At 39.6% G+C, this 24,949-nt stretch overlaps 1 protein-coding gene across 1 annotated transcript in view; it reads left to right on the top strand.

Annotated features, from left to right (window-relative positions):
- Col24a1 (collagen type XXIV alpha 1 chain) overlaps positions 1-24,949 on the top strand; it is a 255,521-nt gene that overhangs the window by 165,884 nt on the left and 64,688 nt on the right. Inside the window, 8 exon segments of the mRNA XM_032897221.1 lie at positions 9,567-9,620; positions 10,092-10,199; positions 16,128-16,181; positions 16,618-16,671; positions 17,315-17,371; positions 19,359-19,412; positions 20,792-20,845; positions 20,954-21,007. Of these exon segments, the coding sequence (XP_032753112.1) occupies positions 9,567-9,620; positions 10,092-10,199; positions 16,128-16,181; positions 16,618-16,671; positions 17,315-17,371; positions 19,359-19,412; positions 20,792-20,845; positions 20,954-21,007 (489 nt within the window).

The following is a 24,949-nucleotide window of genomic DNA, read 5'->3' as shown; positions in this document are numbered from 1 at the left end:
CACTGTTCCACGGGCAGTGCCGTCTTCAGGGTGGTTGTTAGATTAAAGTTTTATTGTTACCTCTGGCCTGATACTTTTAGGCATAGAGAGTTACTCTATTTCTACTTCTCTAAGTCTTTCTGACATTAGAGTTTGTTCATTCCTTGGTAGAAGAGTCCTTGTGGTTCCACTAAAGAACAAGATTCCGTCTCCTCCATGCCTGGCAATCTTCAGCCTTGTAAAGAATCAGTGTTCACTTTGGGCTGTGGACGTCTTCTCCTCGGAAGATAATTCTTGAGCAGCACATTCCTGTCCTTCATGTCCTCAGCATTCTTCTGGGCTTCTGTATTTGCACACGAGGCCTCCGCAGAGACTGAGGAACTAGCCCTGGGTGAACTCACCAGGCAGGAAGGGTGGTAACACAGCAGTGATTTATCAAGTTGTTTGGTGACTGTTAGGCGTTTTCGCTGTGTCTCTTCACTGGCATCTGATGTCCAAATCAGTGTCATATTGGTGGTGTGGCCCCTGCCCTGGTCAGCTCAGCCGATTTTGCCTTACAGAGATGAAGGAGCTGTCTTGAGGAGCAAAATAGATACCACATTTGAAGCTGTAACTGGCTCTCTCATTGCTCGCAGGTATCTTCCACTGCGGATCCTTTCGCAACAATGAAAACAATTATAATATAATTGATGTAATATGATTTAACATGCATTCTCCCCAAATAACAGGGGACTGCACCAGCATATTTCAACAGGCATCTAAAGAATGAGCATAAAGGGGCTGGAGGGATGGCTCGGCAGTTAATAGCTCGGCTGTCTTTGCAGAGAAGCTGTGCGTGGTTCCCAGCGCCCCCATGGAAGCTAACAATCATCTTCTGTAACTCCAGTCCTAGGGAGTTCCATGTTCTCTTGTGACCTCTGCATGTGCCAGGCATGCACCTGGTGTGCATGCATGTTTGCAACACACACTTACATACACAAATTAACTAACTAATTAAAGAAAGTGTGGATAAAGCAAAACCATCATTGTTTGAGCCTTGGCAGGTGAAGACTGTCCCGTCCAGTTTTACCACCGTGGTAAATTGCCTATTTCTGCCCTGACATCTCAACCCAGCACACATGCCTAATGCCTCCCTGAGAATAAGCAACCGTGAACTTACTCGCCTCCCCTCACAGAATCCTCATAAGGTTCTGTATATGTTATATTTCCTCCTTTCACCAGGAAAAAGAAATCAGACTCACAATACTGCAGCAGATGCCAGAGCTGACAGCAATTCCTTTATTCTGTGATCCAAGCATCCCTAAACCTCACTAAAATAGTCAGTTTGGGTTCTAAGTGTTACCTTCCTGGGATTCTTGATAGGTTTTATTATGTTTAGGGAATTGGTTTTTCCATGAGGATTAGGGCTCTACCTGTAAAAGAAGCAAAGTGGCCAGTGCCAAGAAATTGTGATTCTGCATAATTCTTGATAAATGGATGCTTTTCATGGCCAGGTATGTAACTTAGGGGTAAAGCATGCGTCTAGCATGCAAAGGTGGGTTTTATCTCCAGCATGTGTGCACACACACTCATCTATTATATAATTATGTGTGTGTATACGTGTGTGTGTGTGTGTATACGTGTGTGTATGTGTGTGTGTGTGTGTGCATGTGCATATGAGTACCTCATACTTACACTTCAGCAAGGACTTTTAAAACACATAGCTTGAACCCGGAGTGAAGGAAAATGGTCCAAGTGCACACAGCAGCACAGCGTCCTCTGAGGATGCTGCCACATGACAGCTGGCGATGGGGAGAGGAGAGATGGAGCAGAGCCTCCAAACAAAGCATGGAAAATGATAAACACAGACTCCATCTGCTTCCTGGTACCTCCCAGGACCAATCCTGCCCAGTGCACAACTTCGTTACTTTTTTCTTTCTCTCCCTCTCTCTCTTTTTCAGCAACAACACATGTGCGTTTCTTTTTTATTCTTTTTTTTTGTTGTTGTTCTCTTTGGAATTTTAAATGCCTTTCAGATTATAAACTCAATAAAAATACCATGGCATTTTTTTTTCTCAAAAGAATTTTATGATCCAAGGAACTATTGCTTAATCAGGCAGCCTGATGGTGGTTTTATTTTGCGCTTTTAAAATTGTTCCTCGGGCCATGTCACAAAGATGCTACCTTAATTTTTACAAAATAAACAAAGAAAAGGGTGAAAGAAAAGACTTTTTTTTTCAAGAAAAGAAGCCCTTCATTCTGGAAGAGTGGGGGTGAGGTGAGTGTTGAAGGAGGGAGTGTACAGGAAAGCATCAATTGACAAAATCAAAATCCAAGGAAAATGTGCATATTTTATGCATGAATTCTACTCAGAAATGTTCACTTGCCCGAGTGCACATCTCCCCTAGTAAAGAACATCTGTCTAACTTATGGTCGGCCGTCCACATCAGAAGATCTACCGCAATGGCATCTCATCTCTAAACACATGTGCAGCACTCCAAAGTAGGGCGTATTAAAATGAGATTATTTTGTTTTATTCCTTTAGTGAAAACTCCAGTCAAACCTACTGAAATATGCTTTTTGTTTGTTTGTTTGTTTGTTTGGTCTGTTTAAGGTAGAGTGAGAGTTTCCTTGGTAACCCTGGGGATATTTTGATTGGGAATTTGGGGTTGATGACATTTGGGAATAAAAACATACCTAAATCCTGTCACCTGGGTATATTCTGTGACTGTCCTGCTAAGGTTTCGTTCCATCGTAAGCATCAGAGATACAGAAGTCCTACCCTGCCCACTGTTTTCAAACTTCCAGTTGCCACCGAAGGACTGCATCACTGGGCAAGCCAGTCTGTGGTCTTGCACTTCATATATCCGCTGCATAGACAGACAGGCTGAGACTCCTGCAGATGTCCCCAACACATCTGTTGACTTAACATGGCTCTGCTCCTGATATTCCTACTTCCATCAGAAAGGGCACGTCTACTTAACCTGTAGCTTCTCTGTGAATTTTCTTCAGAAGAGAAGGCTCCGTGTCATTAAAACGGCATTCATTGGGGCTGGAGAGCTGGCTCACCAGTGAGGAGCACAGCTACTCTGGCAGAAGACTGAAGTTCAGTTCCTATGTCTGGAAGCTTACAGGACCTGTAACTGCAGCTCCAGGGGATCTGGCCCCTTGGACTTCAGCAGATGTCTGGACTCACATGCATGAACCTACATGGAGACACATAGAAAGCAACGTTCACTTTTATTTAGCATTTTAAAATTTTTATTCAGCCCTTCAGAGCATGATTCTATAAAATACACATGTCCAGATAGCTTCTGGTACTTTCTATGATTCTATAACTCTGCTAAGAACTGGGCATATAGAGTCGAAACTAAGAGTAATGGAGTCCATAGTCTCACACTGTAGTCAATAGATGAGAGTAAACACAATGGTGTAAGTAAGTTAATAGCAAAAAAATGTCAAGTTTAAAAATATAAATGACTAGTGTCTTGAATGAAAATAACAGATTAAGGTCAGGAAAAATAATTAGTTAAGGGTGGTGTTCTAATCATTTCTGTTGCTATAATAAAATGCCCTAGCCAAAACCAACTTAAGAGAGAAATGCTCATAATTCTAGGTTATTTCATGAGGGAAATCAAGGTCTTAGTCACATCCACAGTTAAGAGCAGAGCGATTAAACTCATGGATCATAGATCGATTGATTGATTGATTGATTGATTGATTGATGGTTAATTGCTTGATGTGCTCAGCTGTTTTCTCATTATTATACAGTTCAGGGCCACATGGCTAGGGGATGTGCTACCCACAGTGGGCTGTGCCTTACCATGTCAATTAAGGCCAATAAGATAATACCACATAGACATGCCCATGGGCTAACATGAGCTAGACAATTCTTCAACCAATTCTCACTTACCGGATGATTCTAAATTTTGGAAAGTTGAACATGAAGACTAATCATCAAGACAGAAAACATAACATGCTGGGTTATGCTGGTAACACCTTCTTTGAATAATGGTTGACTGAGCTTAGATCCATTCCAAGAACTAAAGGAAGATCCTTTATGGTTGATGGAGCAGCAAACGCAGTGGCGTGGAAGTGAGTCGGCCGGGCACCTTTAGGCCCAGAAAGCAACACAGCACAATGATTAGTCAGAGGTTGGTTTGGTTTTTTTGTCTGTCTCTGTGTGTGTGTGTGTGTGTGTGTGTGTGTGTGTGTGTGTGTGTGTGTTAAATTTGAAGAAATTGGTAGGAAACAGAACATGTAGGACTTTTAAAGGCGTAGTAAGGGATGCAGATTTGATTCAGAGAGTGAAGGGGATAGTGAAAGGATTCAGGCAGAAGAATATAGTCTTTGGTGAGAACTTCTGCTTTGTTTAACATTTTCTAATACCAAAAGATATCAAAGGATAAGCTTAGATAAACAATATGCATTTGGATGAGAAATCATGTGATGCACCAGGCAAGTCTATTAGGGAAATAGTGATCTTTTCAAAGAAGTATGCTAGAGCATCAATCTACTTGTGTGCATAAAATTAAGTGGGTCACTGTTCACTCAACAGATTAATTCATAGAAGCTCTAAAGCTCCAACTTTAAAAGCCTTGGAGGAAAGTGTGGCAGCAGAGGGTAGGGGCGTAAATCTTTGTGGCCTTAAAATAGGCAGAGACATCTTAGGTAAAGCTTAAAAAAAAGACCATGGACAGTGACAAAAAAGATAATGGACTCCACTACAAATAAGAGTGCTGTAAATTTTTAATGTACATAAATCCCATACAATGAAGAAACTTGTTAAAAAGACAATCTATGGGATACAGCCCTTCTGAAAGCAAAGTAACTGCTCCCATAAAACTCAAGACACTCAAGACTGAATCTCAGCCTGGCCTGTTTTCTCACTATACACAGTCAAGATGCCTTCTGTGTCTGCTCAACATATATTAACTATAGAAAGGAGATAAGCATAGGATGGCCTGCAGGTAAGAACATTTGCTGCACAAGCGTGAGGACCTGAGCTTGAATAACCTTTTACAAAGCTGCAGCTCCAAACCTGGGAGGGGATGGGGGCAGAAGGACCTCTGGAGCTTGATGAACATCAGACTAAGTTCAGATGGAGGGAGGAGTCAGTTAATTCTCCCCGACGCCTTCTCTCTCCTCCTTGTGGAGAAGACCTCTGCTCACTGCTTCTATGTCTTAGCCGCATGCCTCTCCTTCTAGTGAAATCCCTAAAGACTGACTTTGTACATTTTTGAAAAGGAGAATAGAACAGTTCCCTCAAGACATTCCCTCATTAGCCTTTAGTTAGAGTAGGCAAAGTTCTGGTATTAAAATAGGCAAGAGAGAAGCTTACTTTAATAATTTTTATAGTGTTGCCTGATTGCAATGGAGGCAGGAGGACAAGGAGAGACCAGGTTTGGAGTGGGAGGGGGGAATTTGAGAGTTGAATTTGAGTACATAAAATTTGAAAAGCTTGTTAGAAATTCAAGAAGAGATATCACAAGGTAGGGATGGTGGCAGACATGGTTTAGGGATTATGAGAATTCCGGTGGTATTTAACAACATGGGGCATGATGAGATCACCTGGGCGGATAAAAGAGAAGAGGTCTCTCCAGTATTAAATGCTGGATAGAGGAGGAGACATCTTGATTTAAGATGTAAGTGGAAACTAGGGAAGCATGTTGCGATGAAAACAAAGGGTTTAGAAAGATTTAAGTCCAAAAATAAATTGTTTCAAACAAAAAATCCATCAGATTTTACTTTCCAGAGGTTGGTTGCAGTGGTGGAATCAAAAGCTCAACTGAAGAGAGATGAGAGATTAGATCAGTGATGAGAGGAATAGGCACAACTATCTAGCAAAAAAAAAAAGTTTTGCTAGAAAGAGAGGAAGCTAGAAAAATGGTTCTGGAAAACTTCAGACGTAAATGAATGTCTGATAAAGGGAGGAATGGAGGTAGGGAAGGAGGAAGGGACAGGGGAGGGAGAGACAGAGGGACTGAGGGACAGAGGAAGGGAAAGAGAAGGAAAGAAGGATGGATGGAGGAAGGGAAAAGAGAGGAAGGAAGGAAGTTAGAATGGAAGGAAGGGAAGGAAGGAGGGAAGGAGGGCGGGAGGAAGGGAGGAAAGGAAGGAAATGGAGGGAGAAAGAAAAAGGGGAGAAACACATAGGCTTGAGGATTCTCTCACATAGCTTTAAACCTGTATGGGTGGAGTTAAGAATGGTGCATTCAGGAGAAATATTGATAGTGCCCTTAGCCTGGACACTTTCAGAAGGAGGGGTCATGGGTAAGTGAATCATCAAGAACATAAGGTAGGCATGACCTCACTTGGGGAATAGACCCTTATTTCTCTGACAGAGAAGGAAGCAGATGTGTGTAAGCGGCATGTGTAGAAAAGTTTGGGAAGAGAACGTCAACTCCTAATTTGATGCTACAGTATCTTAATGAGCTGTGAGACAAGACTAATAACTTTGAAATGGGGCGAGAAATGGTTTGAAAACAGAGATGAAGGTGCAATCTATCTTCAAAGAAATGCCTCAGTCATAGAAACTGTCATCCTTGTCAACACTTTCACTTTAATCATGCATTGCAGACCCACAAATTGTAAGTACTTCTGTAAACAAGTGGTGCCTAAGAAGAACTGGTTGTTGACAGGTGGGGCTCGCACATATCAGTGAGCACACATATTAAATTTACTTCATCTAAAAATATTGATAACACCTAAAAGTTTGTTGAATTTCCTCATACCAAAACTGTATTTTGTTAAGCCAAAAGTTTAACATTTTAAAATATTATACATGTGAGTCACAAAGAAATAAAAATAAAAAATAAATCTGAGTCACATATTTTACAAAATTTAATACAGGAATACAGTCACTCCAACAGATAAAGCAAAACACATTTATTAAAACTTTATATTAACATTTTCACTATTATACTTGGTTGGAAAATGCCTAAGTAATGAGCTAAGGTTGACATTTCTCCTTTATTCTTAATATTAATAATAATATTTACATATAATAAATAGAAATACTTGCATAAAGAGATAAATAGTCTATAAATTATAATTAGTAAGAGTTCATCATGATGTGAAATGAAATATTAATATACAAAAATGTCTCCTTTGTTACTTTAACAAAATCAAAGATTTTTATTACAATCAGCAACAAAAAATAAGCTCCTTGGATTATGGCTTAACAGTGTATTTGTAAAATTTTGTAGATATTTATAATTTGAGAAAAATATAACCTAAATAAATCCTAAGAGACCTGAGTATATGGACAGAGGTATAACATTCAAGACCAGGAAGACTTACTATTGTGAAAACCTTTCTAAGTCAGTTTACATTTAATTCAGTCTCAGTCAAAAGTCCCTACAGGATGTTTTTATGGAACTTGACTGATGCAGATTAACTCAAAATTTGTACTGACAATTAGAGATCACATATTAAGATAGTTTTAAAGAACAGCCTGGGGATGCCTGGACAGGGAAGCCAATGGGATGACTTGACCTACATTAACCAGGTTATAGTTAACTTCATATGGCTCATAGATGACAATGAAAAAAGTACCCTAGAGTCAGTCTGAGTCAATTTTGAAATGTTTGATCATTTGATTATGTATTATTTGTTAATGAGGAAAAATCACTATACAGTAAATTGTAGTGTAAAAATTGATTATCCATATATGAAAAAATCACACACATACATACACACACAGAGAGACACACACACACACACACACAGAGAGAGAGAGAGAGAGAGAGAGAGAGAGAGAGAGAGAGAGAGAGAGTTTGTTTATAAGTATAAACTAGTTTTGTTCAAGGAGAAAAAAACTTAAAAACTCTGGTCATAGTCATACCCAGATTTACTTATTGTAACGTTATTAAGGAGAAGGAAGACTAGCTGCTAGGGAACAAGGTTAAACTGTGGTTTGGCCATAATGTGGAATCCTGTAGCAGTTACAACAGGATTAGAAAGGTGAAAGATGTGGATGTGGTGGATAATGGCAAAAGCAAGAAGAGTGGCATATTGTGTGAGGAGCAGGAGGAATGCTTTAAGAGTGTGAAGAAATAAGTGGGAATATCAGAGCATTTCAGACAACGATTGCACCCCTCCCCTCTTGTGAAAGGGGATATTGTCTTCACCTCTTATTCAGTATCATGGGCTTTTGTTGTGTTTTGATTTTCTTTATAGCTGTTTAAGTGCTCAAAATATGCTTAAAGGGCAGAACTTAGTGAAAACTAACTTTACTGGGCCCTTCATTCTAAGCCAGTATTATTCAAATTTTTATATGCACTGTTATCACACCAGGTCTCAGTAACTCTTCCAAGAGTTTTTATTAGGTTTTCCTTTCATTTGAGGAATAAACAAAGGCCTTCTTTTTAAATAAATTAAGTTATGTATGAGCACATGGGAATGTATGCGTTTGTGTGGGACTATGATGTGGATGCCCACAGAGGACAGAGGGCTTGCATCTGCCTGGAACTGGAGTCAGGTAATGAATCATGTGTGCCACTTGTGGTCTTCTGCAAGAGCAGTGATCATTCTCAATGACTGACTCAAATCTCTCACCCCAGAGTCATTTAGTAAATTAAACAATTTGTCATTCCCTGTGTGGCGATTAAGTGCCCAAACCGGACAAGTCGGGCAATTCGAACTCTTGCAGGCTAATCACCTTCTTGTGGAAAAGTTGCTTGTCTGCAGGGAAAAGTCCTCCGAGGGGTTGCAGCTACCGTTTCTACCTCTGAAGGCAGCTGTGATGCAGCAGTAGGACATGGCTGCTTTGGACTCAGAGACTGAGACTAGAACAGCATTTGCTGGGAAGTGTAGGGTGTGAGTCACTTCCTCGGGGATCTGTTTATTCATTCAGCAAATATTTATCAAGAGCCTGCATAGCAGGGCGGTAAACCACCATTTATTTCTTGTCTGCAGAGGCTTGCCAAGCTTCGGGGACACAAATTTGAAATTTCCATTTCCAGCTCCAACTAATGAAAAGAAAGCTGTAATTATTACCTATTTTCGGACTGGCAGCCTGGCCCTCTATTGGTTATTGTTGATATAAACTCCGTATAGCACCCTACTTTTGCTTTAAAATCTCTATTTTGCAAAGTAAACAAGTTACCAGTTGAAATTAAAATATTATTTTAGTTTACTATGACTGCCCCTTTTTTCCCTGCTTTTTTTTTTTTTTGCCTTTCTTTCCATCTACTTTTTATTCTCCACTTCAGTAGGATCTTGAGACTTGCCTTGACCATGGAGGTGAGATATTTTTAAACCTTGTTCTTTCAACAAAATGCTAAGTGCAGCTCACTGAGTACGCTGGGATGCACCTTCATCACGTGGGCCTTAATTAAAGTGGGTGTATTCCAAGAAACTTCCTTCCTAAAGAATGGTTTAAAGTTTATGTTGACCACATGTGCATATGAAACTCATAGCTTGGGAACAGCTCTGCCTTTTAATTACTGTGACCTTGTGAGAAATAACTATACACAAAATACTGTTAAAAAATAACCTTCGTGATATTTAGTGTCTGTTTTAATGATTATCTGATAGACGTATTCATTTGAACCCTAGACTTTTCTCTTTAATCATTTATTTCTTTTTTTATATCAAATGATCAGGGATCTGAAGGAATTGTGGGAACCCCAGGAGAAAGAGGTCGAACAGGGAAAAAGGTAAATTTTTTTTATATATCTTTTCATGTGGGCTTTCTTCCTTCCTCCCCAACCCTGTTTTTTTTTTTTTTAATGCCTTCTTAATATCTTTTTCAAAACTCATTATTTTTAAATGGCATGTGATGGTAGTTTCTTATTGTTAATGATAATCTGTGGTATTGGTAACTTGAAGCAAAGTTATTAATTTACACAAATCCAGACTGGGTTTGACAGCAGACACCTGTAATCCTAGCTGCCAGGCAGCAGAAAAAAGAGGTGCGCCCACAAGTCAAGGCCAACCTGGCGTACGTAGTAAGCTCCAGGCCACTCAGAGGTACACAGTGAGACCCTGTGTCACAAAACAAGACAGCAATTATGATAAGAGTTATCCATAGAATTCTCCTTGCCACTTGTCCTCTGCATCACTCAAGGGCGTGGTATAGCTAGAGGAGTCGATACATTTAATTTTGATCATGCAAATATCGTCCACAGGGTGATAAAGGACAAACAGGACCCATAGGAGAAGCTGGAAGCAGAGGTTCCCCTGGACGCGTTGGGGACAGTGGCCCTAAGGGTGCCAGAGGAACTCGAGGTGCTGTGGTCAGTATTTGATTTCTTTTCAGCACTGACTCACTGGGGATGGAAAAGAGCCGCACACGCTCTCAGAGAGTCATCCTGATTGACTTTACAGAGGACACAAAGGTTCCACTGAACTGAGTCCATCTCTGTGGGATGGCGCGGATTGCAAGCATTCCGCAGTATTAAACAGCTTAGTGGGTTTTAGACTTGAAGAAGGAAGGAGGAAAGTGAAGATGGAAATAAAATATGAAATGAAGTTTTAAAAATCCGATTTTAACTCCAAAGCGAAGCAGGAAAGTTTATGCACTGAGCACCTTAAATTGGGATTTAATATCTGTCTGAAGCTGCTGTCGTATTGGCAAATTGCTTTGGAAATTAAGCTGAAATGTGTTTCTGTCCGCCTCTTGGACCTGTCCTGCTTGAATGCGAGATTATCTTTCTAAATAGTTGGGGCAAAGCTCCCCAGTCTCTATTTATAGCGCATCTTCTGCATGAACTTTGACTGGCCTGGAGGGCTGAAGCCTGATGCTTCCGAGCCTGTGACAGCAAACTGGTATTGCTGGTATGTGATGGACCATTCAGTATGGACAGACCCATGGCTCCAGCTGCATATGTAGCAGAGATGGCCTTCTTGGTCACCAATGGGAGGAGAAGCCCTTGGTTTTGCCAAGGCTCGAACCCCCAGTGTAGGGGAATGTCAGGACAGGGAGGAGAGAAGGGGTGGGTGGTTGGGTGGGGGAACAACCTCATAGAAGAAGGGGGAGGGAGAATGTGATAGAGTGTTTATGGAAGGGAAACTGGGAAAGGAAAAAACACTTGAAATGTAAATAAATTTAAAATATCCAATAAAAACTAACTAAATAATTTTTTTAAAAAAAGAGGAGCAAAGAAACAATATGAAGCATAGTGAATTGAAAAAGATAGCACAATAAAAAAAAGTGTACATTTTAAAAGATGAAAAAAGAAAGTCATAGCATGAAAGGAAGATATTCAAAAGATAATCCTCCATTCTGTGAGCTTATTTATAACATGTGGGTGCATTAATCTCATCTCCTTTAAATAGCCAATGCCAGGCCTGTCACCAAGGTCTTCGAGAGCCAGGTCCTTCTGCTTTCCTCAAGATAATTTGCCATTATTTACTGACACCTTAACACCCAGGCCTTAAGTCGTTTTATGTCATTATTTCTCTGTTTTTGCCTGTTTTAAAAACATTAAACAAAGTGGTTGATACTTAATACATGTCAGAATTAATGCAGCCCAAAATGTTGCACTTAATGTAAGCTTCTACTTTTGAACGTGATCTGTAGGAGTATTCAGTTTTAAAAACGTTTAAATATATATTTTTAATTAAAATGAAATTACACCTCTTCCTGTCCTGTCTTTCCTTCCTTTGTCCCCTCCCTCGAGCCTCTCTCCTGTCCCCCTCCCTCTCAAATTTATGGGTTTCTTTTTCCTTGATAAAATATATATATATATATACATACATTTATATATGCCTGTGTGTATATACACACACACACACACACAAATCACACCCACAGCCTTCCCAGTCATTTTCCGAAACTACAGCCCCACTGTTCACATTTCATATTAATTCATTTAGTGTTTGAGAATCTGATAAATGAGAATATATATGTAATTTTTGCTTTCATATTTAAATTTTCCTTATTATAACTATTTATTTTTTCTTCTGAAAGTCTCCTATTAATAAATAAATATGTGTATATGTATATATACATATATACCTATACATGCTATGCGTTTCCATTTGGTAGCTATCTTTTCTTACTGATTTGCAACCAGTACTCATAAGTATAAACTGCTCATGTAATTTGTCAAACATGTTACAGAATAAATTACAAATGACTCCTCTGTCAATTGCCTATTAATTTTGTGTCTTTTGCTAAGCAGGAACTTTTAATTTTGATAGTCAAAGTTTTCAATGGTTTCCTTTACATTTTCTAGATTTTATTTTTCCATTAAAAATTCTATTCCCACCTAAAGTATACAAAACATCCTTCCATGTTTTATCCTAACACATTTATAACATTGTTTTTAATTCTTTAAGCCAGGTAGAGATTTTATTATTTTCCTAGTTATGGGAGGGAGATGTTTGTCTTCCCACACTGAATGTCTTTTTTTCCCCATCTTTATTAAATGTCTTTTTAATTCTGCTATTGAGCACTCAATGTATTTTCTTCTACTCCCATGAAAGGCTGCCTTGTATTCAGTGGTTTCTTCCACATCTGTTTCTGGTCCTCAGTCTGCTCTGTCCATCATGCCGGCTCGTCCTCTGGGGTCTGTCAGAGCAGACACCACTGTGCTCCCTCCTCAGAGAAGCCTGCTCTTACACATGTCTTATGTGGACTTAGAATCAGCCCTTCACTTTCTACTAGTATCTGACCTTTCTACAAAGAAACACAAGACATCTTTCACCTTACTTATTGCCTGAGTAGCTCTGATTAGGGCTATTCTGTCTTTTCTCTGTTCTAACATCTTTTGTATGAGGTGTATTCTGGTTTTCAGTACAGTTTATTTCATTAGTGCTGTGTAAGAAATCTATTTATTTCTGTATTCTGAGCACACATCCAATTAATAAACTTCAGAGGAAGAGAGATACCATCTTCACCGGTCAGTCATCTGACTTATTCCATTGGCTGGAGCTCGAGAGGGGGTCACATGACCTGTCTGGGTGAGAACACTCCTGAGGTCTCAGGGTCAAGTGTCACTGTCAAAATACACTTTCTTCTTTTATAGAAACTTCCTTCTTTCCTTGGTAGGTTCAACTAGGAGATCTAAGGTTTTACTAAATTCTACAGCATTTACTTGGGTCAGTTTCAGTTACGACACATTCCAGCCTATGATCCATTTTGAGTTTATTTGTGAACAGCAGACAGATGTAGAATTTACTTCCGTTCTTCTACACATAGATGCTGAGTTCTCCCACACCGTTTGTTTCTCTCTTGTGCCTTTCCTTGATTTACTGTGTTCCCTTGCCCGTTTCTCCTCCTCTTGCTTGTCGCTAGCACACCTGGTTTGTAAAATCACCATGCCACATTTACACTAACAGTGTCCCACCTCTTCTGCTTCTTTGCCTTCCTGGAGTGAAGTTGGGATGCTCACGTGGTTTTTTTACTACATTTTAATGACAGCTTATTGTCAGGTCATTGTATCTATGAGCGTTGCTGGCTTCTTTCTGTTGTTTTTAAAACAAAATCCCAAACATTTGATTTACCAAAGGAAGACTCAAAAGCCTGCTACCTCAGAGAGGGAGAGAAAGCACCCAGCTGGCCTTCCCACTGCACTGATGTCTCCGAGGGAGAAGGCTCCTTCCCCTTTCCCCTTTCCCCTTTCCCCTTTCCCCTTTCCCCTTTCCCCTTTCCCCTTTCCCCTTTTCCCCTTTCCCCTTTTCCTTCTCCTTCTCTATGCTGTCTTAAATTCCCTTCAACTCAAAGACCCTCCTTTCTCTTTCCTGGTTTTTCTTATGTTCCCTCCCTGTCAACTGGTTCCTCGCTCTGCCTCCCGACCTATGGTTGACTCCATTCAGCTCTTGTTTGCACAAAGCTCTCTGGGTTAAACTGTGTGCTAATGACTGAGCCACACCACAGCGAGAGAAAGGGTTTTCCAGTTCACAGTCCCGGGGTTCACAAAGTGGTCAAATACCCGGCAGCATCTCCCTCTAAGCATAAGTTGGAATCTTGTAAGAAATCTCACATAAGAGTAAAGAAACACACCAAAGACGGACTGAAAAACCAAAGAAAAAGTAAAGGAACTGAGGGGCACATCTATCCCCAAAGATGTGCAACCCAAAACAAGAAACACAAAGTATTAGGGAACAAGCCACGTGGGCACCTCCCAAGCCTTGGAGCCCCTCAAAAACTGAACCCCAATAAGAGTGAAATAGCCAAAATCCCAGAGAAAAACTTAGAATCTTCTACAAACGTTTTAATCTACCTCTTTCTGACTGACATTGGCGCTCTCTCTCTCTCTCTCTCTCTCTCTCTCTCTCTCTCCCCCTCCCTCGCTCCCTCGTGCTCTCTCTCTTTATATTGGTATTTTCCCAGCATTCACTTGTAAACGGCTTGTACTTACAGATTTTGTTGTCTTCTCAGGAAGAGTTAGTTATTCTAAAGAATTTAAAATTTAAGTAGATTCTCTTTTTTGTCTTCTGCTCCCTTCTTGTGTCTCATCCTATTCCAAGAGTATAATCTGTGACTCCTGTTTTGAAAAGCTTTGTTAAAATTTTGTTTGAGACTGTTATGTACTGAACATTCGTAAAGTCGTGTGTTTTCTCTAGGTGTGTGAGCACAAACTTCCACACATCCCTATTGTATTATATCCCCAAATCCTTGGCGCTCTTCTTATTTTCGCTCTGATTTCTAAAAGAAGCTGCTACATCCTCTCTTCTCCTGCACTCTACATTTTGTCACCCATGTCTAACAGATGCATTCTTAGGTACCTTAAGGTACGTGGTCCCTACTTTCACTACCCCTCACACATTGTATGTCTCCTAGCGGCAGCCATGTATCCATTCTTGGAGCCAGCAGCAGCCTTAAGTCCTGCCTGGCTTTCTGGACACAGTTACAAGGCTGCCTCATTTAACCTCTGAGGAAATGCTGCCGCCGTTCAGTACCCAGAACAAGCGAGGAAACAGGAAAAGCTTCCGACTCCTTTCCCAAATTAGTCAAGCTGACCCCACCCTGCTCTTTCAATCTCCATAGCTTAGAGTTTGAAACTGTTTGCACATCAGAAATAATTTTCTTCTTTGCATATGTTCAGACATAACTTTTGCCTCAAGTCACAAAATTTGGGTCCAGAAATTATGCTTAATGTCCAGAGTTATTTCAGTTAAGCAAATACATGTCCCTCCACTCTCCACATCTCCTTCTCGGGCCATTAACCCATCCCAACCTAACACATACAGCCATCTTTAAAAACTTTAGCAATTTTCCTTGCATTTCTTTCAGCTAGTATTATGAATGAATCATTCCATTCTAGTATAAAAACCTCCAGAATATATCATGTCTAAATTCTTATTTAAATTGGCTTTTCATAAACTGAAACATGTTCCTATCCAAATCTTTCCAAATTTCTGATTCACAGTTAATAATTGTTGTAACGGGTACCTTTTAAGAAATATAGTACAATGTGCACTGTCCATGAGATTTATTGAAGCAGCTTGATCAGATGTAACTCTATACACTGATTCTCATACCTGCTTAGTACAATACACGGCAAATCATATACCTACTCAGGCCTTCATTTTCTTGCCTCCTCTTTCTCTTGAGACCCAAATAAGAGAAACCACTGTGCAAAACTCCTTGATAAGATGAAAAATAAGACATTATATTGTCATTACATTTGCCATTTTTCAGCTGTCTGAGTGATCTCTTTAATACAGTAAGAGTGATCACTAATCAGTTTTTAATTTGTATGGCTTGGTCATCTGTAAAATACTGATAGCCATAATCTTATTGTGATCCCGACACACTCATTTCCAGTATTTCTATGCTATCAACTTTGGCCTGAATTAAAGCCATACTCTGGCAAGCGTCTGGAATCACCTATGAGGACAGGGATGTCCTGAGTCCTGAAGTCACAATATCAAACACTGTCCGATTCCACTTCCTGATATTCAGTGACCACAAACTTTGACAGACAAAACTGCATTTCCAAGAGCCTTTTGGGGCCAGCGGCATTCCAATAAGTGAACGGTTTTTTTAGTATTGAGTATGGATATGCCAGAAATGAACTAGAAACATGGTTTGTGGGACTTCTGTGGTCCTGGAGGAACACAGAGAAGAATCGGGGATGTCCTTCTTTCTGTTTTCCGGGTTGACTGGGTAGAATTTCAAACCACGAAAGCCTAAAGGTTTCAATAACAGACATAGACAGTTAATGAGTCACACGATTGTCTATTCTCTCTCTCATATTTATTTTTATTTTTAGGGTCCATTAGGATTGATGGGACCTGAAGGCGAACCAGGAATCCCAGGATACAGAGTAAACATTTCTAATTTTAAATATGTTTATTCACTGACAAGAAAGCATTTAGTTATGAGCTCTTAGTTCATACTATATCCCAAATGTACAAATTAAGATTTGCTTTATTAAAATGTTATTAGTAAGAACATGTGAATGAAAAGGTTAGAATGCAATGAAACTAGACTCAAAGTGTCAATAAATGTACAATTAGAATGGCCATTGTGAAGCTTCATATGTATCCACCACCAAAAATAAAGTCCTAATAAACTTACCTTTAAAAATGTTTCTTTTCCTTGATAAAGCATTGTGATGTTTTAATTCTCGACCTTCTGTAAAGTGTATCTTGCATTTCTTCTCAGAAAACTGTGATGAGTAACAGCAGACACTTCATAGTAACAGACACACATGTCTGCTTGGTCTGAGACCATCTCTTTACTTGTTTCTACTCTCCTAGGGCCTTGAAGGTCAGCCAGGCCCCTCTGGATTGCCAGGACCTAAAGGAGAAAAGGTGTGTGAGCATCTGTGTGTGTGTGTGTGTGTGTGTGTGCGCGTGCGCGCGCGCGCGCACAGGTGTTGGCCTTTTACTTCAAGTTATGTATTAAACCTATGATTCTTCCTAAATGAATGCATGAAAATATTGAGCTAGAAGATCCACTTTTCAAGTTGGAAATTTTGCAAATTCTAGGAGGATATAAATACCAAGGAACTAAAACTCAAATATATTAAAATATATCAAATATCTCCCATGGAGTAATTGAAGATTAAGGTGAAACAGTATATATAAAGGTACTTCATGATACACAGTTTCATAAAAGCAAAATTATTTATTGAAAGAGGACGTAATTGCTGGATAAAATTGTCATAAGCGTACAAATATTAACTTAAATTTAAATTTTCTAATGACTACAGCATGACTGTAATTGAAAGTCTACATGTCGAGAAAATTTATGATTAATTTTATGTAATTAAAACAGATGAACACGTCCAAAAACATTATACATGATAGAGCTGTATGTAAAATATGATACACTTAATTATTAGCTACAAAGTTTTCACACAAATATAGCCAAAAGCACATCAGAAAGTAACAGAGTATTTTAAATGTATTTTCTCAATTTAGTTGTGTTAATAAATTTCTGTATTTCTCTTAGGGCTACCCAGGAGAAGACAGCATAGTCCTGGGACCTCCTGGGCCTCGAGGTGAACCAGTATGTCTTTTCTAAAATTATTTTGGTTCCTAAGATGAAACTCAGTCAGAAGCTTTGATGCTGGCTATGTCTTTTCTGAGGTCTATTTGATTAGTCTTGTGACTAGGCTTTATAGTAAATCAACATTTATCTCCATACCTTCTAAATGATATAAAAATCTTAGATATGAAAAAATACAGGGGTCAAGCTCCTTAGCCAAGATGTATGTTGCACAAAATTAATTATGAATCTAACTTTGAATGCATGACAAATATCTACACATTGTCCAAAATTAACGTAGTAATAATAATTTAGATTCTTAGAGAAAATATTTCTGTAATTGATCACATTTGCTCCTGAAGTATTTTTATAAAAACCTAATCTATACATGTTTATAAGAATTACCGACAGTTGCCAAATGGTTTGCTTGCTTCTACAGTGACTCATTATACCCAGTTGCTTTTGAAAAGTGTGGACCTGGTAGTATTCAATCCAACATTTTCCAGACTAACTGTCACCATTGTTTTTGAGATATAGCCACTAGTGTAGCTTTGATGTCTGAATAACCAACTGTGTTGTGTTTAAGGCTAAAACAAGAGGTGAGGAACACATGTAAATTTAAGTGTGGGGGATAATGCTTGACTCACAGGAATAAGCATATTGGTGGAATGCTCCCTTTTCCATGTAGCGTCATTCAAAATAAGGATGCCAGAGGCATGCCATCAGAATATGTGGTCCCAGTATTTGATCTGGCTTGATGGCTACTGTTGCCATTGGTAGTTTACTATAGAAAAGAATGTAGAAAACTCTAGAATGTTTCCAGTAGAATCAAGATAGTTCATATAAAGGCAATCTCTCTGTACAAGTGTTTGTCTTTACAAAATATATTCTTGTCTGTCCTCTTTGGGGGTCAAGTGACCTTTAAAAAGAGCCATATATCAGATATCTTGCATATCAAATACAATTCATAAAGCAGCAAAGTTACAGTTGTAAAGTAGCAACAAAATAATTTTATAGTTGGGAGTCATCACAACATGAGGAACTGTATAAAGGGTAGCAGCATTAGGAAAGGTGAGAACCACTGACTTTGAGGGAATTATATATAAAAAAAAATTTTTAATTATCCAAAGAACAGAAAAAATTACCAAGTAGAGAATAATAGTATTTGACTTCTGGAATGTCAATCAAATTCTGTCCACTGAAATGTAATAAATATCTGAGAACTAAAAGTATAATTACAGTGGGATTTCCCAGTAGACCTGAGATAGGGGTGAGATTTAAACCAATACCCAGGATAAGGATCACAGCTTCTGTCTTTGCATTATGCCTACCAATCACTCATGTAGAAGCAAGGTAAGTTTTATCTATCAGTAGTCTATAATAAATTATGCCCTGTGAAAACTAATTCTCCATGTAAGCTTTAAAGATTAGAATTTGAACAGTTTCTCATATCAAATCATTCAGAAGAGAAACATTTAAAAAAAATAAGTCTTACTTTGTTAGGTTAGTTGAAGAAGCCTGTAAAATAAATAGAATTAATTCTTGCATACATTTCAATTCATTTGACATTAAGAAAACTACAAGATTTATAATATGGTATTATACTCATAAAATTCAAGGTTTTTCTAGGCCTTATTTGTTCAATATTTTTCATAGCAGAATCATTATGAGATTATATTCGTATAATTCTGTTTTAACAGTGAACCTCATACTAATTATATCTGTGTGATAATATGTTATATTAGTTCTAATATCTAGGTATGAAAATTTTGAAATTATATGGCAACTGTATAGATCATTAAGTTATAGGTCAAGTTTTTAATTGTGTAACACTTTTGACATCAACCCCTTTTCAGTTACATGTAGCAGGCTTGAAGAAGCTACTACACATTGATATTTATTTATTTATTTATTTATTTTGGCAAAAGAATAAACCACCCTAAGGGTAACATCTGTACTAAGGAACTCCACCCATGACACTGGTTGTCTTTATGTGTGATCTCTTTAGGGGCCAATGGGGGAGCGAGGAGAGAGAGGGGAGCATGGGGAAGAAGGCTATAAGGTAATCCTCGCAAGCTACAAAACAAACACCATCACCCGAAACGCTTAGCCCTTATCGAACTTACTCAAGCTTATTTTGGACTCGCATTCCTGTTGATGATGTCTTCTGCTCTGGCCTTATCTCTTGACTCTTGTTTACAACGCCAGTTTCCCTGTGGCTTCAGTCTTATGCCTCTGCTCACAAGGTCCTCTGTCTGCTTCCGGTCTTACATGATCGTCACTTACAGAGACCCTATCTGACACTTATAATTTGTCTCTAGCTTTCTAATCCCTGGACTCACCCCGGAACCCCATATTGCTTGCCTGTCACTCAACACATTTTCCTGTCTTTTGCTGCTCTGTTTTTGCTAGTGTTTTTTTAATTAGGCAGTGCCTTAGATCTATTGTGTATAATGTTTAGTTCTCGGCCCTATGTATAATAGACTTTTAATAATGACCTGGTGGATTACTTCTCCCAGTACATTTCTCCCTCAAGGTCGATGCTCTGTGGTCACTTCTGGAAGACAGATTAGCCATGCTGATTGGACAAGCAGCTAGGCAGATGACTGCCATTACTAAACTGGTCTTCTCAAGATGCCTTTTGTCTGGATTATTTCAGTAGCTCTCTAACTAGACTCACAGCCATAGCCCGCTCAAATCCACTGCCCCATCCTGTCCCCTAAATCTCTGCTTCCCACACTCCTTCCTCTACCGGGAAGTCCTCACCATTTCATCTGGAATGTGGTTCCTCTGAGATTGAACTTGTCCCCACTTTGCTTACACGGTGCCACGGCCATAGCTCACTGTGTCACGATACCTAAGACAGGATCCACCGCTTCCCTTACGCTCTCTCCCAAGGCTCTACGAAACCCTTAACTGTCTCACATTTACGGTTTGCTGCTTAACCAAATGAGATTGTCAGAGTTGGCCAAGACAGAGCAGAGTATGAAGTGGTTTATCGTTGGTGAGAATTGTGCCACAACTTCAGAGTCCAGAGAGGCAGCTGGTGATGATGTGGTCATTGTGGAAAGGTCTCCCTGCTATGCCAAGCCAGGGAGGCAGCCAAGTGTAGCTGATCATCATCGCCCTGAGCTTTGTACTGGCCAGGATGCCCCAGATCCGTCGTGTAATGGCTTCTATGAAGACTCACATTCATAGGCTTTGACGACCATACACTATCCTAATCACCGTTCAGCCTTCTCCATTAATTCACATTTAAAAATATGGCAGGATAACATAACAGATTCATCAAAATACCCTTCAACTAATATTTTCTATTCTGTTTTAAAGAAGACTATATTTAAGTTAAGTTCTAGAACACTCAGCTTCCATTTTAGGTGATAACATGCTAGGTCACATGACTGAGCTTACTTGAATTAATACGATACTTTCTATTCCCAGGGCCATATGGGTGTCCCAGGACTCAGAGGTGCCACGGGACAACAAGGACCCCCAGTATGTTGTAAAAGTATTCTGTAATTCCAATATTTAAAGAAAATTGCATTAACATAGTTCATTCTTTGTCTGCTTTACATGACATTTCTCTCTTGGCTCCTCTTAAAGGGTGAACCAGGTGACCAGGGTGAACAAGGACTGAAAGGAGAGAGAGGATCTGAAGTAAGTGGGACTGGTTAGATAATGTGGAATGTGCTGTCAGCCTAAGGAAGCAGCACATGAGAAGTTGCTGTTTATAATTCCCATAGCCATTCGCTCTCCTGAATGGAGATCACCGTGAGCCTCTGGAGGAATTGCCAAACACTGTGTTAAACCATGACTGAGTGAGTCCTATCCTTTGACTAGAATCTACATTGCACTTCATCTACCCTGGCCTTGTCAAATATTGCCTGAGGATAGCCCCAAAGGTGGTCTGCTATTGAAGTTGCAAACAGAAATATCAACACTATAGAGTGAAAAACTACCAATCAAATATAACCAGTTGTAGAATTTATTAACAAGGGAAACGACTGAACGCTTGTTAAAGAAGGGTCATAAGACTGTGTTCATAACAGTCACAATAGGTATGGGATCCCCACAATGAGGTTTAGAGTTGGACAGGAATTTGATTCTGAATATAGGACCAGCAGATGAAAATGTAGGGAAGAAGCAGGGTAAGGATTAGTGGATGGAAAATCACCAAGGGCGGCGTTCTAAGTAAGGGAGAGTCCAGGTAAGCAGACTAACAGGAGTCCTGATGTGGACATGGTGATCCGACATCACATGGGGTGAGCAGTAATGGACGCCGCATCCAGAGGGATCAGAGATGGAGGACAGGTCATGGTTCTTACCAAGCCAACTCTGCTGTACTTCAGTTCTATAAAGAAGTGAGAAGATGGGGCTGGAGAGATGGCTCAGTGGTTAAGAGCACCAATTGCTCTTCCAGAGGTCCTGAGTTCAATTCCCAGCAACCACATGGTGGCTCACAACCATCTGTAATGGGATCCAATGCCCTCTTCTGGCGTGTCTGAAGACAGTGACAGTGTACTCACATACATGAAATAAATAAATAAATCTAGGAGGAGGAGGAGGAAGAGGAAGAGGAGGAGGAGGAGGAGGAAGAGGAGGAGAAGGAGAATAGATTTTCCCAGAATGAGGAGCCTGATAGAAGTTTGTCTGAGCCAAAAATCTATCTCGTAGGATAAAGGTAGAACAGCCATTTAATTATGTATGATAGACTTCGGTATAAAAGCTTTTTTTCATAAAACAAATCAATTACTCATTATCAAATAAGCAGAGGTTCTGTTGGTTCACTAAATTTAAACTTCTTTCGGACAGATCTGGCCTCAAAACATATATAGCCCATGGACTGTTCTGCTTCTCGAAACACTCTGACTTCAAAGTTAAAGTATCTTCTTTCTAGTGGTAGGGATTGAACCCAGGTCCTTGGACTCACTAAGAAAGGTCTCTACCACTAAGCTATACCTCTAATCCTTAAAACTCAATATTTAAGAATATGTAATGTAGCTTAGTTTTAAATTTTATAGGAATGGATAGAAAGGTAATGGTGAGGTTTGTTTCTCCTCATTTATAGAGAGAGGTGTCCTTCCTTGGATTTGTGCTTGCAGCTGGCAGGGTTAGATAATAAAACGAGGTTGGATCCGATATGGTGAATAGATGCTTAAGAGCTGTTCAGTCACATAGAGGCCATTTTAAATACTCAGGTTATACCTATAGTAACATCATCTGATCCCTTAGTAAAAACGAATTAGGAGTTAGAGACATGACTCAGTAAAGTACTGGCCTTGCAAGCATGAGGACCTGAGTCTGACTCCCCAGAACCCGTATTTTAAAAGCTCAGGCATGTGTAAAATATGCTGAGAAGCAGAGACAGGCAGATTCCTTAACAAGTCGTAGGTCAGTGGGGGAGGGGTGGACAGGGGCTGGAGAGATGGCGTAACAATCATTCTTGTAGAGAAGCCCTGGTCAGTTCTCAACACCCCACTGGGCATTTCACAACCACTGATGAGCTCCCAGGGATAAAATGTCCCCTTCTGGCCACCATGAGCACCTGCACTTATGTGCACATACCTCCACACAGATAATTCAGAAATAAAATACACATATGTACAATTTTAAAATAAAGTAAATCTGCTTTTTAAGTGAACAGAGCCTGAGGGAGACTACCCAAAGTTAGCCTCTAGCTGCTACATGGCTGTGTTCATACAAATACACATGAACCTGCACACACATATGCACTTGCACATACACAAACCCACGCACACTCAATAAACAAGGATTAGTCAACAGTTAAGTATTAATAACGGTCCTGGGTGAAGAAAAAATAATGCAGAGAAATGTGATGGCTTTCATCTCACTTAGCATTGTTTTAAGTCTAAAGCAGAAAAAGTCGTGGGACAAACTATAGTCCCATAAAACAATGCTGCATGCTAACCAAGAATGTGGATGTTTGCCAAGGCTTTATCCTAAAGTGCCTAGATTTTTCTAATTAAAACTTTTCTATTTATTGGGTTTCCTGTTTCCCTTTTGACATATCTCTTGAAGAAGACACTTTCTGGTTCTTGCCAGTTTCTGTTAGGATTACAGCAGTGAAAAGCAAATTCTCGTATCAGACGACAGCCTTTCCAGCGAGCTGGGGAGCTGCTCCCGTGCGCTGGAGCTGAAAGGTGCTGAGACCATGCCTCGACCTCTCTATGATTCAAGGAAACAGTTGCTCTTGCTCTAGGGCATGCTGGTGTATGCAGCCCGCAAGCATATTTTAGGACCTCTAAGAGTTTAGGCTACCATTAATTGCTACAAGAATAACCACCAGTTATGTATAATTCATTAAGAACTCCTTTGGTGGCCAGATGAGTCCTGTCCCATTGCTGTCATCTTGTTTTTGCAAAGCTTTGAATTTGTTTTTTAGATTTGGAAATGGCCCCTCAAAATCATCTGGGCGGCAATCTTGTTTGTGAGATGAAGAAACATAAATCCCAAAGAGAGTACACTGTTACCTAACATCACAGAACTAATTAGCAACAGAACCAGAACCAGAAACTTAATTGCCTGGGTCTCATTATGCTTTGCAATTTTGTATCTCGTTATTATACAAAAGCTATTGCTTTGAAATCTTGTATCAATTATAAAGTTTTTATAAGTTAAAATACAGTTAATTCTGGCTAACCAGTGAATTTTTTACTGGGCATGTTAGAGTAGGCACCTCTAGAAAAAGGTGGGGACAAAAGCCACTGCTTCCTGACGATTCCCACAATATAGACATAAGTGAAAGTCCACAGGAGCCGCAAAGACTCAGACTCAAGCCTCAGGCTTCTTTCCCTCTCAATGCCAAACTTCTGGAGCTTAGTGAATTGACAAAAAAAGGAGAGAGAGAGAGAGAAAGGGAGAGAGAGAGAGAGAGAGAGAGAGAGAGAGAGAGAGAGAGAGAGAGAGAGAGAATAATCCATGTATAAAGCCCTGAGTCTGTGTTTGCTTTCTAAAGTTGACCACTCAAGGGAAGTTGGAGCAAGCTGAGAATTTGGATAACTATCCTTTAGATTTCTTTAAAATCAACACAGTCAAAAACAAACAAGCAAAAAAAACAATGTTTAAATTAACAGGAGACCTTAAAATGTCCTTTATCATAAGAACTAGTTCACCTTCTCTAGACAGAGACCCAAGCAGTGGAGTGCTGGTGAATGGAGGACTTCTGAAATGGTTCCATGTGGCCGCTACATGAGGTTTTTGGTTTTTTTTTCAATGTGTCTGAGCAAAGGGAAAAGCACAAATTTCCATGTACTGTGAAAAAAATTCCTGCAGAATAATTTGCCTTTCCTATGGATATTCCATCCATGGATTTATGTTCAAATAAAATAGAATTAAGTTAAGTCTGGCATCCCAGAATACGTCCACTTTTATTATACTCAAATTTGGAGACTTGGTTGGAGTGACTCTTTGCTATCTTACGGATCTAACCCAGTTAATCATCCAGGGACAGCCCGCACAACGGTGTATTTCCTTCACCTTGGCCAGATGTAATTTCCTACTGGACAGACTACTCTATGCAAGGGGGTGGGTGCTTAGCAATGCTTAACTCTTAGCTGAGTTATGAAACTACCTTGTGGT

The sequence above is a fragment of the Rattus rattus genome, chromosome 3 (assembly GCF_011064425.1).
Source record: "Rattus rattus isolate New Zealand chromosome 3, Rrattus_CSIRO_v1, whole genome shotgun sequence".
In the NCBI taxonomy this organism is placed as follows: Eukaryota; Metazoa; Chordata; class Mammalia; order Rodentia; family Muridae; genus Rattus; species Rattus rattus.
This window is presented reverse-complemented; position numbering and strand designations above follow the sequence as displayed.